The sequence below is a fragment of the Spea bombifrons genome, chromosome 1 (assembly GCF_027358695.1).
Source record: "Spea bombifrons isolate aSpeBom1 chromosome 1, aSpeBom1.2.pri, whole genome shotgun sequence".
Classification (NCBI taxonomy): Eukaryota; Metazoa; Chordata; class Amphibia; order Anura; family Pelobatidae; genus Spea; species Spea bombifrons.
In genome coordinates this window covers 51603810-51620616 of record NC_071087.1, presented here as the reverse complement: position 1 = coordinate 51620616, position 16807 = coordinate 51603810, and the positions used below count along the sequence as shown (strand labels likewise).

At 34.9% G+C, this 16807-nt stretch overlaps 1 protein-coding gene across 1 annotated transcript in view; it reads left to right on the top strand.

Annotated features, from left to right (window-relative positions):
- The first annotated feature begins 1341 nt into the window (after positions 1-1341).
- GRID2 (glutamate ionotropic receptor delta type subunit 2) overlaps positions 1342-16807 on the top strand; it is a 418284-nt gene continuing 402818 nt past the window's right edge. Inside the window, exon 1 of the mRNA XM_053461590.1 lies at positions 1342-1554. Coding sequence (XP_053317565.1) covers positions 1467-1554 — 88 coding nt within the window. The 5' untranslated portion in view covers positions 1342-1466. The remainder of the gene's footprint in view (positions 1555-16807) is intronic.

Below are 16807 nucleotides of genomic sequence, written 5' to 3'. Positions count from 1 at the left end.
TTTTAGATGAGTTTTTGGAAATCAAGTACTCATTCCCCTAGTTCTACATAATAACCCAACATTTTATGACACCATTTGTGTTTCATTTTAATCTCCAATGGCTATTTCTCTGCATAAAATTAGGTTAATCATCACAATTTTCTACAGTGCACAATGTACACCTTGCCTTCTGTGGCAGCACTCTGGCTCTGCAGGGGTTAAATAAAAGCATTTTTTACAATGCATTTCCAATACATTCACTGCACAAATAGGGCAGATTTGTATCCATACACAGCAACATGCAAAAACTTTACTAAAGTATTAAGCCTATGCTGCATTTGCACTGAAAGGGTTAAGCACATCGTGCCAAAGCATGCGGGACAAATGAGTTCTTTTAATCTCAGTGGAATCAGCATGATTTGGATGCTGGTGTACAATCCCCCCAAAGTCTCAAATAATTAAACTGATTGTCCCAGTGAGATGTATAAATGAATGTATGTTTTTGCTCAAATCTCTGAGCACCCTTAAGTAGCAAGCTGCATCAAAGCATTTATTATAAATGCATGCTTCGAGTGATGATATTTACACATTGGTGCTCCTTAGGGCTACAAACACAGCATCTATTCTTCCTTATGAGAACTTGGTAGCTGTCTGTGTCTTATATCCCCTTGTATTGCAGATAGGGACAGGAGGGAGGAGCTAGATCCCTCTCCAACACTCACTTTCTGCCTCTCTCTCTCTCCCCCCCTCTCTCTCTCTCTCCCTCTCTCTCTCCCTTTGATTGTATGCTTATCTCCTCTCTGTATTTCCCTGCTTCTCCTAGGTGATCCATTTCTAGGCAACGTGCTGGCTGGCTGACTGCTGCCAGGGCTGTGGAGAAGGCTGTGTATTCCAGCACTGCTTCCCAGCAGACAGCTCCCCACATCTCTCCCTTTCCCAAGGCATCTAACTGCACCTGTTAAAGGACAAGCTTCATGTGGATTTTCTTTTTTTTTTTTTTGCAGCAACCCCTCTTACATCCCAGTGATTCTGGAGCTGAGAAAATCATTCCTGCCATCCAAAAATCTCTTGTGTTCTCCACTTTGTATTTTCCATTTTTTTTTGAAGCGATCGGATTAGTATACCTTTCCTGCGATCACAGAAGGCACTAAGGGCATTTATGTGCATCTTCATACTGCAACTACTTGTGTGTTGTGGGAGATAGATCTGCATTAGGATCTTGAAGGATTACTGTCATCTCCTGGTACAGTGTATGCGGCTACACAGAGGATTTTCTGCGGTGCGATTGAGTTGCTTTTACTGCTTAGCTTTGAACGCTCGCTGGATATTTCTGATAGCTTTGGATCAAGGCATTCTAGCTGCCCCCTAGACTCTGTCCTATTTACCCTGCTTCCCCTTCTCCACCAGCGACTGGGATTAAACTCTTCTGCGAGCCCTCCAACTCTTCCCATGAAGATTTGATTAGTGCCCAGCAGCCTCAGGAGAAGATGGACATTCTTCACGCACTGATCTGTCTGTCCGTCTTCTGGACTGTATCTTGGGACAGAACTAGGGCAGACTCAATGATTCACATCGGTAAGATTCAATTCTCCCTGGAATTCATTTCTATTCCCCAACTCTAATGCTTTAGCCTTCCTCCGCATTCTAATTATAAAAAGTGTGTGTATGTATATGTGTGTGTGTATGGATCTATCTACACACACACATGCACTCATCTCATTTAATCATTGTACAGCTACCTTTCATGACATATTGCTGCATCTTCCTGTGTCACTTATTATGGTGGAGGAGAATCTCCCAAAATGCTTCAAGGACCTGAGTGGTTGGTATGTGAAACAGCCTTCCTGCAGATGTGGTAGAGAGTAAGAGAATTTAAACATGCACGGGATAGGCATAAAGCTATCCTGGATGTAAGGCAGGACCAAAGTATGGAAAGGTAGGGGCTGGAATCTTACAGGTGTTTCTGCATTCCAGATGTTTGTAGTTACACATGGATAACACTTAGGCATGCCTTGGGAGTTTGCTTTACTGATGTGAATGATTTTATTCTTTTTGTCTTTTAATATGCACACAGACACAAATTACATTGCCTGTCCTCAGACTGACAGCATGTGAAGAGTTGGTCTTGTGGCAGGTATGATTGAGTGAGATGTGCTGATTGTGTATCTTGTAGGAGATGTGCAGCTTTGCTCATTATCCTGAGCAGCCTGGGCAATCCTACTGTATGAAGGGATCTCTCAGACTTCAGTACAGCCATCCTACAGTGATACACTGGGGCTAGGGGATTCTCACAAAAGGCTGCATTCATGTGCCCAAACTGCAGTGGCCAGCCTTTGTGGGATATACAAACACTAGCAGACAGTGAAAAATATACAACACAAAACCAAAAAAAAAATCTCTGGAGCATGAGATCAGTGTGTGTGTGTGTGTGTGTGTGTGTGTGGATTTCCTGGAAGAAATGGGGAACCTGTGAGTGGCCAAAAGCTTGTGGGCCCCACCTATTGGCAGCAGGGCTGCAGTGGAGATGTTGTTCCTGTGAATGTCCATAGCTATGTATTTGCTTCAAACTCTTTTATTAATTCCCTCACACCTGTGTTACATCATACGCCACTTTTTACTATGCATGTATATATATATATATATATATATATATATATACACACACACACACATATGCATACGTACACACGCACTAATCAGTAGAGTGAAATGTTGCTTGATATTTGTGCAACTTGTTATCTTTAAACACATACACATATGTATATATACGGTATATATATGTATATATATATATATATATATATATATATATATAGTGTAAAGGACTGGGGCTTTGTAGAAGATAAATGTGGAAGATTTTTGTACACCAACACAGGCGAACAGTGATCGAAAATCCAAACACGCAGGGCCACTCTGTAAAGCAGTGATCTGAATTACACCAATCCAACTGCATACATCCTCCTTCCCCTCTGTCCATTTTTTTCTTGTTGGTGGTTGGGGTGAGGGGTGAATTTGTCCTTCAAAATGGTCCAGGTGCCTAACATCTCAAAGCCCCCCATATGCATGTCAATGTAATGTTTATGGTAGATACAGGACACATTACATGCCGCTATGCTTAAAATAGAGACACATTTAAAAAAAAAAAAAAAAAACAAACAGTTGTATGTAATGTATCAACATCTAATTTTAGCAATTATTGTCTGGTGTTTCTGACAGGGACACTAGAAGTAGAATGTGGCTTATTTCCAATGTTTTATAAGTGCAGAAAACCCTCGGGCTGTCCATTCCCTTGGGTACAGAAGTTTACAAGGGTCATTTCTAATGGATATCTTATGCTGATTCATTAAATATTTGTTTCATCTTAGTTCAGGGTCACACATCGTATAAAAAGCAGGTACATTCTGTTGTCTTCTAGTGTAAATGACTTTGTAATTGTGCGTGTGCGCTGAATGAAAAGAGAACATGATTATGCAAGGCAATTAGAGTGAATCAGCCCGTTCAGATTTTCATATGCATTTAAGAACATTGGGGGTTTATGTATAAAAAAGCAAGTTTGGTGCAAAGTCATACAAGTGGAGCAGTCACCGTAGCAACCAACAAAATGTTGTTTTTTTGTTGGTTGCTTCGCATTTACCACTTTCACCACAATTGCTTGTTCTACACAACCCTTATTATCTTGAACTATAAGGGACCTATTGATTAGCCTTTGGGATTGCAATACAGCAGCTATGGCACTGATATAAAGGTTCCTATTGTATTGATTTGGCAGATTTGCTGCAGATATACTCATGCTATTAAAATATTTGGCATGGCATTGGATTGCAAATGGCATTGCAAATAACTGTGAATCAGAGTGAGTGCTCTGCTTTCGTTCTGTTAATTCATGGTGTTATATTATGTGTGTGAACGACATGGGACTACAAAGCTAAATAGACATGTTCCACTGTCTAAAGCCTGAACCTTTATATTTAATAGAGCCACATATCTTAGTGACACAAATCATTAACTCAATAGGTAGGCAACCCAGCTGCAAGAAATTGTCATGTTTGTGACAGTATGTATAAGGAATTCATCCACAAAATATATTCAGGCTATTTCAAGTTATGCAATTATACATAGTTACATCGTTACATAGGCTGAAAAAAGACACGCGTCCATCAAGTTCAGCCTTTCCTATATCTGTTAATTTGTTGCTGTTGATCCAAAAGAAGGCAAAAAAAAACCGGTTTGTCTCTTTCCAATTTTGCACTAACCAGGGAAAAAAATTCTTCTTGACCCTTGGGTCTCCTTGGATCAATAAGCTATATATACCTTTTATAATTATTCTAAAATCTGTATGTATATATTGTATAAGGAAAGATAGATAGATAGATAGATAGATAGATAGATAGATAGATAGATAGATAGATAGATAGACAGATAGATAGTAATCTCCATCATCTTATTTTTATGGAAATAGCCACACGTGACCACACATTTATTCTTCTAGTGAGAGAAAAAAATCTTTTCAGACAATTAATTTGACTTGAAACACAATTAGTGCATTTGACAAGGGATTAGGTCTTTTTTATAGAGTGCTTTATGTTGCCATGAAACTGGTTCATTGATAATTGTAGTATGTAGCACATACAGCCATTATTTTAATTACAATAGTGACAATGGCCATGCTAAGACATATTTGTTATTTTAATGGGAAATTTGACAGAAAAATAGCTATCATCCTAATTCTACATCTGTTTCTATCTGTATATCTATCTATCTATCTATCTATCTTTCAATATCCATTATTAATCCATTATGAAGTATTGGTATAACGTTAGTAAGTTACAGAAAAAGTGTTGTATATGAAAAGCGATTCTGGTGCTATGTTTAAAAAGTGGTCATACAAGCATTACATGGAATGGACTAATCCACAGGCCCAAAATATGCTGGTTGAGTTGGTGATAAGACACATAGATGGGTTGGCCTGGTGAACAGTGGGCATTTGCCTTTGGGGAAGTCTAATTTGTTCAGTTTCGCCCCAGTGTAACCCTTGACCCTGGGCAAACACTCTCTGGGAAGTCTGAGCTTAATGGGCTCACCTAACATGATGTTAGCTAGCACTACTTACCATCACAAGGAAGCCAGATTTAAGCCAACGTAAACTGAATTACTGGTGTGTGTGTGTGTGTTTATTGCATTCAGCGGATAAGCTCTTACAGAGGGGGACTACTTGGCAGAACATGCCCCCCTGGGTCAAAAGATTCCAGCTCCCTGATAAGACGACCTTTCAAACTTTTTATATCCCATGTTATGGCAAACACATGGTCTTGAAATACAACACACAAGTTCCACTGGTGTTCTGCTTTTGAGATTTCCTTTTCTTGATTGGAGTTCCATGGGAAGAGTGAAAAAGATGTTATCTGAGATCGAGGCTTTTAAGTACTAAAGTGGAACAAGAGCGGAAGGGTTGCATTATTGCATCATTGATGATTTTAAAGTTCCCAACTTTAATTAGGTAACATGGTCATAGGTTCTTTATAAACTGTTATAAAGCTGTTGGCTTTTGAGATGAGTCACTTTCTATAGTAACATCTAATATTCAAATAATATTCTAATGGAAATGCTTCTTTCCCTGTTACTCCTTAATTTACTAGCATTTAAAAAGTATCTCTTATTTCTCAATCTATAACATTTTTATTACTTTCAGTATATTGCCAATCCCGATAAATTTTAATGTAAAATGTTCAGGGACAGTTTTCATTGAGGAGTCCTATGGAAGTATTTCTTTGATATCTCTTGTTGCGCTTGAAATCACTTCTGTGAAAGAAAGGATTCTGCAACATTAAAACTATTCAATCCTATATAATGTTTTTTTTTTTCTGAGCCCAATGCATTGATTGAGTAATTTCATCAGACTCACATTACTTGATTGCTTAGAAGTTTCCTAATGATCTGTATGCTGTACGGGTAACAGGCAAGCCGTGAGTAGAATAAAAATGCCTTTGTATTTTATGAGGCCATTCAAAAAGTCGCTCTGATTTATGTAGCTCAAAAGCACCCAACTCTGTGATTAGCTATGCTGTTCCAATTTTTTGCTTAAATATCACTCTTCCTACTGCATTTTCTCATATGCATCCAGTGTTCTGTGTTATGCTTTAATTAAATAGGGATTTAGTGCCCTTTCCAGTTATCTTTACCACTTCCCCAGTTGTGTTTATTTTACACATCACATCATGCACAACAGCAATAGCTTCATTCTCTCTCCCACTTTAATATAAAGTAAATGGAATCCCGTATGCTATAAAAATATTCATATATATATATATATATATATATATATATATATATATATATATATATATATATAAATATTAACAATTTTAGTTTATCTGTCTTACATACTATGATCATACTAAAAATATTGGTTACCAGGAAAGTAACCTGGTAACCAACTTTTGTTTTCATAGTTACAGTTAAATACATTTGTGGTTTTATTTTTCATAACATTTTATTTTTAGAAACAAGTTTTCGTCCTTCTTTTTTTTTAAAAAAATCCTTAATTCAATGACTATATGCTAACCAGATTTCCATGGTTACCATGTACTTAGGCACCAGAAGGAGTTAAGTTTTAATAAATTGGTCGGCTCAGTACTCATTCTCATATCCCTCATTTACCAATTTTAAGGGTGTCTTTGGGCTACAATCTGTTCATATTTATGAAGTCTCAGAGAATCATGTTATGATATCATAGTCACGTTCCTTAAGTAACTTGCCACACATGGACTAGCAGCGTGGCATAGCATGAGAGACAGCTGCCCAAGGTGCTGGAAGGTGAGGAAAGCACTTGAACCTCCAGAACCAAGTTCCTGCACCTCCTTGAAGTGACATCAGTGTGGGACAAGACATCTGTGTCTCTGACCCTGCCCCAGGGGTCAAGACCCTTAGGAGGAGGAGCAAGATCTATTTGCAAAAAATGATCTGGTTACAGCTGCAGCAAATTAGAATGCCTATTGTGTTCCCCACCAATACAATCAATGGGAATGTCTAAATGATGTCTCAATGGGGTTGATTATGATGCAAACAATTGTAAGTGGTCTTGTCACCATAGCAACCAATAGAATGGTACTGTTGATTTGATCACCCCATGGGTTGCTATGACAATAAGTTCAGTTTCACTGCGTAAATAAATCAATAAAAAAAACACAATTTTGTTTTCACTAATCAAAACAAGCTCTTTAGAAATTTAACTTTAATACTCTTTCCCTTGAAATAGCTAGGGTCTGACAGACTGGGCATAATTGGGCAGCCCTAGCACTTTAAGGCCAGCGGCTGCCAAATGGCGTAAGTGTGGCCGGGCATGTTCAGCCTGTGGCCACACACTAAACACCAAATCTGCTGCATTTGCCACTCCAGATGGCCGGCCCGGGCCTGATTGCTAGCATCTGGTAATTCTCAAAATGTTATGGCATTTTGTAATGTATACAAATACAATTTCAAAGCAGGTTTGCCCATGTAGTTCATTTGTATTTTTATATTGTCATTGCAGTTTGAGACCATATGCGTGCATGATCACACAATTTAACTGATATATTGGCAACTTCTGCTTGAGAGAGGAGATGGCATTTAGAACAATGTGAGTTGGTACAAGCAATTGCATTGTTTAATAACAATCACTCCCCTTAGGTTTATTTCAATAATACTTTTCAGGTGCACATCTCACAAGAGTTTAGCTTGTTATGTTTAGAATTAAATTTTATTGAAAGCTCTGAGTATAGCTCCAGGTTCCTCAGAAATTAACAGTAAAATAATATCTGTATGAATAGAAATATTCAACAAGATAAAGGTAACTAATGAAATATTCCATTTAAGAAACCTGCCTGTAATTTGGAATTATAGAAGAGAACGATTTGCTGGAAAATGTATGAATGAAGATATGATACATTTGTAAAATTTACAACTACCGTTTCAAGGCTAGTACCTCATTTATTAAATATACAAGCGCTCCATCGCTGTGGCTGTGGTTTTGCTGTGTACGGCAGTAAATTAATTTGCAGAGTTATGCTCTGCACTCATATTCCCCTTGAGTAAAAGTCAAGGGCAATGGATAATTGTGTCTGACACATTTTTGTGGGATTTTGGGAATTTAAAGAGGAAAATGGCATAAAATTATATTCCTCCATGAATTTCCATAATTGCATATGTCTGTGTGGCGGTACGTTTTGTTAATTTTTTTGTAGCTATGCACTGCTTCTATTACATTTCGAAAAAAGTTCTTAGTTAAATATATCGTAATTATAATATAATAAATGATGGCTCTGTATCTATCTATCAATATATATATATATATATATATATATATATATATATATATATATATATATATATATATATATATATATATATATACAGCATGGCCAATACAGGCATATCCATCTTAAACACTGGTTGTAAGTGAAGCATTGGGTTGCCATTTGTAATTACCTTATCTGGGAACTCACCTAGTTCTCCTGGTAAAAAGAGCATTGGTTCCTCGGGTCTCTGGTTCAGATTACTCTTGTTCTAGGCAAGTAAATAAATTAAGGAATTAAAATACATATACACCAAGAAAGCTTTTTTGATTGCTTTTAAGTAAAGGCTCCCTAACTAGACCAATGGTCTGAATTGATTTGAGATGTATTACATTAATATTATCAATCAAATAGTGCAAGTGTTATTAAGCCAAGCATTGTCATTATTTAATGCCCAGGAATCCTGACCGCTTATGGACCACAACAAAATTTTTGTATATATATTGCCTTTTACAAACTATTGGTGAATATCATTGAGACATAAAATATACTCAGCTTGTGGAATTAAATGGTTCCTGGTATATTTGTCTTTTCTTAGTGTGTGCAGGAGAACAACATGGTTTTATATGACACTAGGAAACCAAGGAGATCAAATCAATTCATTTTTTCTATGAACTGGTTGAAAAGATGCATATACAAATTACTGAATGTATAAAGGCATCAAGATTTCAAAATTAGGATGGGCATTGCCTTAGCTAATTATGTTATCGTATCCGTGTATTTTTTTCAATGATGTACTGAGAAAGCCTGAATTATGGCCTATTAGAATTAAGAATAAAAACATGAAATATGGGTCTGAATATAAAGACCTGAAAGAGGAAATGGGAAGATTATTTCTAGGCTAAGGAAACAAAATGTTGAAGAACACAATGCTCAACAATAGGCAAAAGCTTAGATTTTGCTATTTTTTATTAATTTAGCCTCACTAGTCAATACACATAAAAATTACTACAGGTGGCTAAAAGCTATAAAGGTATACATTTTCAATTTAACCGTATCACTGTTTTTTGAGAATTATTTGAAATATTTCCTCAGAATGTATTTTAACACCCCTTTGAAGAATGTTGTTAAATCGAATTTGAGGAAATGTTTAAACCAATGAAAAAAGAATATATGTGTGTGTGAGCATCAAAAATCATCAATGAAGTTTTTAAAAAAGAAGACATACTGATTGGTGGACTGCAAGAGACCCACTGGTCTCAATTAGAGAAAAGCCATCTAAAATTGAAGAATTTCCCTACTGTAATATCTGCATCGATGCTAAATAAAAAAATGAGAAGTTGCATTACTGTTTCTAATAAATATTATCTATCCGGAGCTCGATATAGAATATTTTTGAAATAAACAATAACATTTATATATTAGTTAATGTGTATGCACCAAACCAATCACCCACTAGGTTTTATATACATATTATGGGTGATCATCACTGCTTCCTGAATATAAGTAAAGGTAACAAATCAAATAAAAATAGAGATTAACAGTTTAATACCAGAAATATTCAGAACTAGATTTCAAGAGCTATTCAATAGAATACAGCATATGACTTCCTATATGATCCTCAATATTTTGATCAGGATAATCTCCTTATTAGAACTAATGGATGCCATATATATATATATATATATATATATATATATATATATATATATATACAGTGAGATACGTAATATGTAATATTTAAGCTTACATTGGATTTGAAACCCGGAGTGGTCCTATTGTGTCTAAATTTCCCAGCTCTGCTATTACATAAATGCTCTATCGTATTACATATATTGGCAGCTGCTAAATTAATTATTGCTAGGAAATGGAAAACCTTTTGGCTTGGGAAAATGTAAGATCGCAGGTATTATTCCAATTAAAGATGGAAATATAGCATCTCAAAATGAGTCAATTCTAATCTACTCCATCGAATATGAGGTCAAATCAGGTATCATTCTTTTTCCGATTGTTTCATTGCTACATATTGTATATGCAATTTTTTGTACCAGCATAAAACATGAAGAATTGTGACTTCAAACACTTGTCTAGTCTATTCTGTTTTCAAATGCAATTTAATTTGAAGCAGACTCTGTCCCACTAAGCCTTTCAATAGCATATGCCTTCTTTATTTGATAAAGTTAAGTAGTGATCCTAACACCCATGTATACTCATAACACAATCCAATAAGACTTCACACAGCAGATGGTTTTGTCTGCATTCTTTTTTTCTAACAGTAATTTGATCACATCTTCTTGCTTTAGTATATTTCACAAGGAGAATACGTAAAAAAAATCATAATTAACATCTTATAGCTGTGTAAAAGGCGACATTTTAAAAAATATTAAAACATATTAAAATGTAATATATATTGAATTCTATATTAATATTCAAGTGGTTACCAGAGCATAAAAATGATTTTTTACCAGTGAATTACTTGTGAAGTACAATAGTCATCATATAATAAAACGCTTTCCATAAAAAATAATATATTTGTATAATAAATAATTTATTTTTCACAAAATCTCATCTATTATCCCAATGGAACACAATGCTTATTGCATTTTCAATGAAACCGTATGCACTTGTAGAGTGTGAACCTAACAGAGAACACTATAAAGTAACTGGTAATTAACTAGGGTTAGTAAAGTCATAGTATATTCTATGAGACATTGGCTGAATGGGATGAAAGAATGATTACTGGATTGTATGCAGAGATTGTTTTCAAAAGGAACATTTGGAACTGTGTTTTATCTATTATTAAAAAATATCAGTGTAACATTACTGGAGTATAAGGGCAGAATGGGGATTAAAATGGGCCGTGGCCAATAAAATAACATTAGTGTGTATATGCTGTTGCATGGTAGGCTCTAAGACTTCTGCAGTGTGTGGCATAAAAGGAACATGGGAGGCACTATTGGGAACCGGTCCACTAGGCATTTGCCCCTTTCGCCAGATGGCAAGTACAGACCTGATAGCATATTAAATTCAAAAAGGTAAATTTAGTCACAGTTTAGCCTAGAGAAAAAGTGGCATACTTTAAGTAAGATAGCTCAAACTGGCAGTTTCATTCTCCACTGTTGTTCAGATTACTGAGTGTGTATATTTGATATTATACAGCTTTATAAATCAGGCACAGAGTTATCGACAGCTGATTTTATCTTAAGCCCAAATCTGCTAAATTCCCTATAGCTGGAAGTAACTGACCATTACAATATACGCAATCTATACAATAATCGCTAGTTACTAAACATCAATGCATTGTTTGGAAAAAACAACAATAATACCAACAATGAGAATAAAGTCCAAAGATACTTGTTTTTTTAATTATTATTTTTTTAAATTTTTTTATAAACTGAGCAGCTAATATAATACATTATAAGAATTGCTTATTATTATTTTACCGGGGACTGTCTTTTATCAATTTATATTATATCGAAAATTGATTCATTGTGTATTATAGGGAACACTTGGCTTGTTTTATTAAATTATTTCTCAGCAGGTTTAAAAATGTGTATCTGAATTTAGATATTAACAGTGACTGTAAGATCGTGTGCAATTCATGCATGTGTACATAATTAACAGTCAATAAAACAGTAAGAATGAAACATGATACATTTTAATTTATTGCATATTTATTGCTGTGATTAAATCACAAATCATTGACAAATATAATTAAAATAACCATCTAGTTTATATATTGTCAATTGGGAATTCATTTTTTTTTTAGATGTTCTTTAGCACCCAATGCCACATGTAAATAGTTGTTATTTTGTGCATGTAATTGTTTTTCCTGTCCTAAACAATACTGGTGCTAGAGTGTTACAATACAACTTTGCTTAACAAATATGTTCTGTAATTTCTGTACTGAAAATCATCCTAACATCTCTGTTGGAAAGGAGGGAAATTAGTGGGCTGAAGATTTTAGAGTCAGTATCTAGAGGTTTTCTAAATGATTTGGGTGTATTTTTGTTGCATAGTCTTTGGGTGTCTTTGGGTGTCTAAAAAAGGGCTACAGGCAGCAAAAGATAAAGGCAGCATGTCCAATGCACTGGACATTGTACCTTTAAAGTGCATTATTGGCTGTTAAACTATTGGGTCTTTTGCTTGGGCATTATTAAAAGTATTCCTATTCCACCATTTGGTAGATCATTTGTAATAGACTATTATATACAAAGACTACAAAAATGCATAAAAACATTAATGCATGGATCAGGTTGAAATATAACGTTAAAATAAGAAGGTTGCCATTTAGTTAGTCTGGAAATTCTTCATATAAAAAGTATAAGACCAATAGGCTAGTACTTTGAGTGGTGGTTTGCATTGGAATTCTGTGTTCCATCGAATCAAAGAAGTAATAATCAGTCATGCCTGCTTCTTAAACTGCTGTGCTTTATTATACATTTATCTGATAGTTCCTGTTGTAGTTTAGGAGATAATCTGTTTTACCTTTCCCTTTTTGATCCAGGAGAGCTGAAAATGTAGCTGTAGATCTTTCTTTTCCATAATAAAATTGTACTGTACCACTTATTAGTTTGCAATGGTGGAGGATTATACAAAAGGTGTTCAACTTCAACTGTGTTCTAATCTTTTTCAAGAAGAACTACAAGAAAAGGCAATCATGGACCTTTATTTAAGATGGACAAATAAAATAAACAATATTCCCTCTTTAGTTAACGTTTTTTGGACAACACAAATCAAACATATTAGTGAATTACAGTTGACATAGGGAATTTAAACATGCATGGGATATTATTATTATTATTATTATTATTATTATTATCTTTTATTTATATAGCGCCAACAATCAATGCAGCGATTAATACAATACATATATTGAAGGGGTATGACAAGACGAGAATTGACAGACTAAGACAAACCGATACATTACTACTATTATGCAATGTAGTATATTTGTATAAGGATTGCAAGGTGAATTGGTAGGGCTCCTCATTGTTTCGCAAGGTACATATGTAAAAACAATACATGTTTCAAACAATCTCATGCTAACAGGCTCATTTTATTGAACCACTGATAGCACGGGATGTGTCAAAACATGGGCTTTTTATTGTGCCCTTTTATATACGAAATTAGCAAACACATTCATCATGTTAAAAGTGCAATTTATTGGCGTGGATTTGTAAACCTTTAACAAAACAGATCTATACATTGGATCTTGTTAGTTTGATTAATATTGTCTATCAATGCAAAATCAATCAGATGTTTTATTATGATTGCTGGAACAGAATGCATACTCAACTATTGCATACATATATTTTATTCTAAATTAAGGGTCAGTCGGGTTGTTACTTTTCTTTGAACATTGGCATATTATTGTTGATGGAGGATAATGAGACTTTCAGTTCACTCACACCAAGAGAGAAGCAGGATGTTGTAATTCATATTATTTTGCACCAGCAATCAAATTTAGCAGGTAGTACACAAGTAAGCTTACAAATATTGTCTTTATAATGTAATGACACTGGGAAAGAACTGAATAATTTCCCATTAATTACAATAAACGTGTATATGACTTAGCTCAGTTAAAAGGGAGCTCTGTTGTTATAGCATGATAGCCATGTGATGGTTTATTAGTATGAAGAGAATTATAATTCGGATGTTTTTAGTGTCCATAACAATTAATGATTAGGAGCTACATAATTAGGGAAGACCTGGAGAGGCTTTCCAGCAATACTGTCAACATTGATCCTATCTCTCAATTAAGATATCATAACTATATATTTATTTATAACACAGTATATAAGAATTAGCAAATAATAAAATTATATATGAATTATCTAATTATTGCTAAGCTAACGTTAAGCTAAAACTGAAGTTAAAATGGCTTCAGCACACTTATACAGTCTATCTAATTTTTGTCCCTTCCCAATGTAAATGGAGACTGGTAAAAAGAATAAGGAAAAAGTCCCACAGGTTGGTGGACCCATCAATCACAGCTATTATCATCAATGACAACACCCCCTTTTTTGTCTGGTTTTTCCTATTGATGTGTGCCCTCCTATACACAGTTCCTCCCACTTTACCTCTTCTAATGGTGATGTTACACGTGGTGATGAATGGACAAATCATGACAGAATTTCAGCACTTTTACAGCACGAAACAGGCTTTTTTTCGTTAAAAATAACGTTCAGATGGAAACAATTGCACGGTATGGTATTTTAAAAGGTTAAAATAATATAAAAATATAGATTTAAAAAACATTAGATTGTAAGCCCACAAGTGGGGCCCTCACAAGCCCACCATTGCTCCCAGGAAAGTACCATAAGGCTAGATGGCTAGCTCCCATGCACAATTCTCAACTCCTGATATAGTTGTTATGTATATGTTAACTGCCCCAATTAACTTGTATAGCAGACTTGGGCACGAGGTCCTAAATCACAGATTTTGCATTACATTTTTTACTAATTTGTTTACGAGCAACAAATTTCTTTTATGGCCTTTTTGTTTTGCACAAGATACAGATCTTTATTTTTCTTTTTCTCATATTTATATCTCTCTAACATTAGATGGTGTATTGGTTGAGATTTTTAAAGATATTATTAAACGTTTAATTTTAGAGAAATATAATTTAGAGCTTTTGTTTCCGGATATATATATATCTGGCATTGCAATGCTTGACTATATCCTTTATTTTCTTTTGCTGTAGGTAAACTTTGCACCCCATCCATGATTCTTTCCTGTGGAGTTTGCATTGGCTAATACTTAATAAGCAGCACTTGGGCTCTGAATGCTTAACACATGTACCCACTTTAAATCTTCACCACATTTTCTGGGAATGCTGCCAAAACAATATTTTGTATTCACTGGAAACAGAAAATGTGAGATAACTCAACTGTAGCAGGCAAATGAATGAACAAATTTAATGAAATGATGGTGGTTTTGTAATTTATTTTCATTGAATTCGTCCAAGATTGCCCCAGTTTTTGGAGATTCGTACAAAAAAAAGCTAAAGAAAAAAGTTCATACGAATCTGAATGCACAAGTCTGTTGTATAGTGCTGCATAATTTGTTGGCACTTCATAAATAAAAGGTAGTAACAGTAATAAAGATAATGTGTAGGATTGCAAATGCATTTGTAACAGTTGTATTTGTTTTGTATCAATTCTGGTTTGTATCAAGGGGATCTTGACATGTTTTATGGCTATTTTACCTTGATTGAACATAATTATTCAACTATTATGACCTCAATTCCCCGCTCACAGTTTTTTTTCACTGTTTAGCTGAATAGTAATTTCTAATTGAGAAAAGCAAGAGATTCAGTTATGTTTTCTAAACGTATACATGAGAAAGTTGAATTGCCATGGGAGTTGAGTTACTTACTGGTAAGACATTTGCATGATTTTCTTTCCCTCCAAAGGGCTATTATAAAAAATAGTACATAATTACATGTATATGTTATACATATTAACAAATAATGTAAATAAATATGTATATATATATATATATATATATATATATATATATATATATATATATAGTCCAATATTAGTTAAATCGTAAACAATGACAATAGGTATAGTCATTACCCAATAAATTAGCTTATCTTTGCTTACTTGAATGTCTGAAGGTCTAATCAATACAAACCATAAGAGAATATTATTGAATAATGCAGTTGAGTCTGTTAAGCAGCAATGCTGCACTCAGCGTATACAGATGGAGATAACTTGCTGAGAGGAGTCTGGTGTCTATCCGAGTGACGTTCATGATATGTTGCCAAAGCTGACAGCCCTCTGAAGATTCCACATTTCCAGTTCTGTACCAGGTGAAATAATGTGCGTGTAGCTATTAAAAACCTGTGGCAAACAAAAGTGATTAGATATGACAGAAACACATTACTTGAATAATCTATTTTTAGGCATGAACCATTAAGCATATTTAATGACATTTGTATTTAATGATTTAATGTATTTTTTTAATAGTGCGTGAATCACTTAAACACATTCATGTTATATTAGGTTCACTAGGCAAAATATGGCATTTCTTTAAGTGAGAGGAACAAAACACATTCAAGGCTTATCAGTCTGTTTCTCAGTCTATCAAGGGCCAGACTGGGGATATTGCGACGACCCTGGCACTTTAAGGCAAGCAGCCGCCTAACTGCCGCCGACAGCTGGATATAACTGGCGAGATGCTGTGTTTTTATGCTCACATAGCATGCGGCCGGGCATATCTAGTCGCTGGTCTCACACTGCAGCACCCAATCTGCTGCTCTAGTGTGTGGTGCCACCGGCCAACAGCACACTGGGCATTTGTCTAGTGTGCCAGATGGCCAATCTGGACTCACTCATTTCTAGTCACATGCTCACGCATAAACATGATCACAAAACAAATTGGGATTTTCTAAGGCGTAGATACGTTATATGTTTTTTTTCTGTAAAAAAGATTTTTTTGCAGAAATGTGCTATTTATAAGTAGCTTTTCTTAACCCAAATGTTGAAAGTCGGTGACACAAATTGCACACAAATCTCTCAAATATTGTTTAAATTAGGCAAGATGGC